This window comes from Eimeria tenella, genomic scaffold (genome assembly GCF_000499545.2).
Source record: "Eimeria tenella Houghton genomic scaffold, Eth_scaff58, whole genome shotgun sequence".
In the NCBI taxonomy this organism is placed as follows: Eukaryota; Apicomplexa; class Conoidasida; order Eucoccidiorida; family Eimeriidae; genus Eimeria; species Eimeria tenella.
In genome coordinates, this window is record NW_013543418.1 from 219,149 (window position 1) to 221,200 (window position 2,052).

Genomic DNA, 2,052 nt, shown 5'->3' on the forward strand with positions numbered 1-2,052 from the left:
AATGCAGCTTTCGAGGCTAGTGAGTCTGGGATTTGCACGGGAAGTGAGATCGGGCGCGGGAAAGGCGAAGAAGGTTTTCTGAACGCCGGGGAGGCTGGCGCGGCGGCCGCCGGGGCTGCGGCGAAGACTCGTGCGTTTCGAAGGACTCGAAGGGCCGAATTTGTCGAACTTCGCGGACTTGTCGCTGCAAAAGGGTTTTCGGAGGGTTTGAGCGGCGGGAAAGTGCATGCCAGTCTGCCGCGGCGGCCGGGCTGCGTGTGTGGCGGCGCGAGCGGCGGGGGATCCGGGAGATCTGGGGATTGGGAGTGGAAAAAAAGCTGCGGGGAGTTAATTTGCGAAGTTTAGAGAAGCGAAGAGTTTGGAGCGGGGCGAAAGTTGGCGAGAGCCGGCAGATCGGCGGGCGGATCCGCGAGGGGCTGGCGCTGCAGCTCTGCTTCTGCAGGGGCGTTGCTGCTGCGCTGCTGCAAGATGGCGGCTCCCGGGGAGGCAGCTGGAAGCAAAGGCGCAGCAGCAGGCGCTGCGGAGGCAGCAGCAGCAGCAGCAGCGCGGGCGGCGTGGCTGCGTGCGGCGGCGCGCGGCGCGGGCGCGCGCAGCCGCGGCTCCGCGCTGGCCGAGCTGGAGCGGCAGCAGCGCAGCAGCAGCAGCAGCAGCAGCAGCAGCAGCAGCCCGCAGCGCTACCTCACCTTCGCGCAGCGCCAGGCCCTCGTCAACTCCCCAGCCCCCGCCTGGCTCCCCATGCTCGTGGCCTTCGGGATGATCTGCTTCGTGTCGATGACGCTGTCGGGTTTGGGGGGCGAGGGGGACTTGAGCAGGGGCGGGGGGGAGCGCTGGGAGCTGCCGCTGGCGGCGGAGGGGGCGCTGCAGCAGCAGCTGCTGCAGCAGCAGCTGCTGCAGCAGGCCGCAGCAGCAGCAGCAGACGCCGAGCCCGCCGACGCAGACCCGCAGCGCCCCCGCAGGTCCAGCCAGCTGCTGCTCGCCAGCCACGAGCAGGCCCTGGACTGGGTCGAAAGCAAACAGTCGCTGTCCACTTTGATGCTGCGGCCTGCGGACTACGTCACTTTGCACGAGGCCCCGGCGCAGCTGCAGCAGCTGGCCTCGCTGCTGCTGCAGCAGGCCCGCGACCTGCAGCAGACGCAGCGCCTGCAGCCCTACAGCCACTCCAAGCTCTCGCTGCTGCTGCAGCAGGACCTCATTGCTGCTGCGGAGCTCGTCCTCCTCTGCAGGATCCTCGCCGCCAGGGGCGCCCTCGACGCCGCCCAGGTGCAGCGCCTGCAGCAGCTGCTGCAGCTCGCGCTGCAGCGCTTCGGGAAACAGTGGCCCGCAGCTATTGGCCTTTCCCGCTACGTCCCCAGCAGCAGCGACCAGGAGCTCTACCTGCGGCTCGTCAGCGCCGTCGCCGCCGCGCTCGACGACGCCGTCCGCTTCTGCCTCGCCGAGGCTCAACAAAGTCCAGAAAATGCAAAAATTGACAAAAGAAAACGCGCGTGGAACGTCTTGACCGCCAGGTTCGACATCCAGCGCCTCCTCCAGGGCGCCGGCTTCCCCGAGGTCGTCGCCGACGTCTTCCGCACCGAGTAGCCGCCCCGATCCGACGGAATCCCGCGCGAATTTCCCATTTATTTCCACAAAATCCCTCTTTATTCGCAAAATCAACCCTAGTTCGACACCCGATACGCGAAAATCGGAAAAATTCCAAACAAATTCTGGCGCAGGTGACAGGTAGTTCAACTTTTCGACCTGGTGTCTGTACACCCCAACGCGGAAACCGCACCCGCCGAAGGAAAACCAACGCCACTTCACTCCACAAATTGGTGCTTTATATCCACTTATTAAAATGTAGGTGAGTATTTACGCGCCGTTTCCTCTTCAAATGTTTCTTCTTCTATTTCTTGCCCCCTTGTGTCTGCTGCTGAACGACCTGCACCACCTGCATGCGCTTTAGCCCAAATATAGTTATCTTTAGATATCAAATTCGCATGCATCTGATATATATATAATATATATTATACATATATTGTTGTAATATTTATTTATGTATGTATATGTTTGCAT

The 2,052-nt window shown here is 62.2% G+C and overlaps 1 protein-coding gene across 1 annotated transcript; it reads left to right on the forward strand.

Moving 5' to 3' along the window:
• Positions 1–468: 468 nt before the first annotated feature.
• On the forward strand, positions 469–1,578 carry ETH_00018785 (uncharacterized protein; the record flags this gene model as incomplete). Its single annotated transcript, XM_013377634.1, has 1 exon — positions 469–1,578. One exon carries the CDS (start codon positions 469–471, stop codon positions 1,576–1,578), a length of 1,110 nt encoding a protein of 369 aa, XP_013233088.1.
• Between the last annotated feature and the right edge of the window lie 474 nt (positions 1,579–2,052).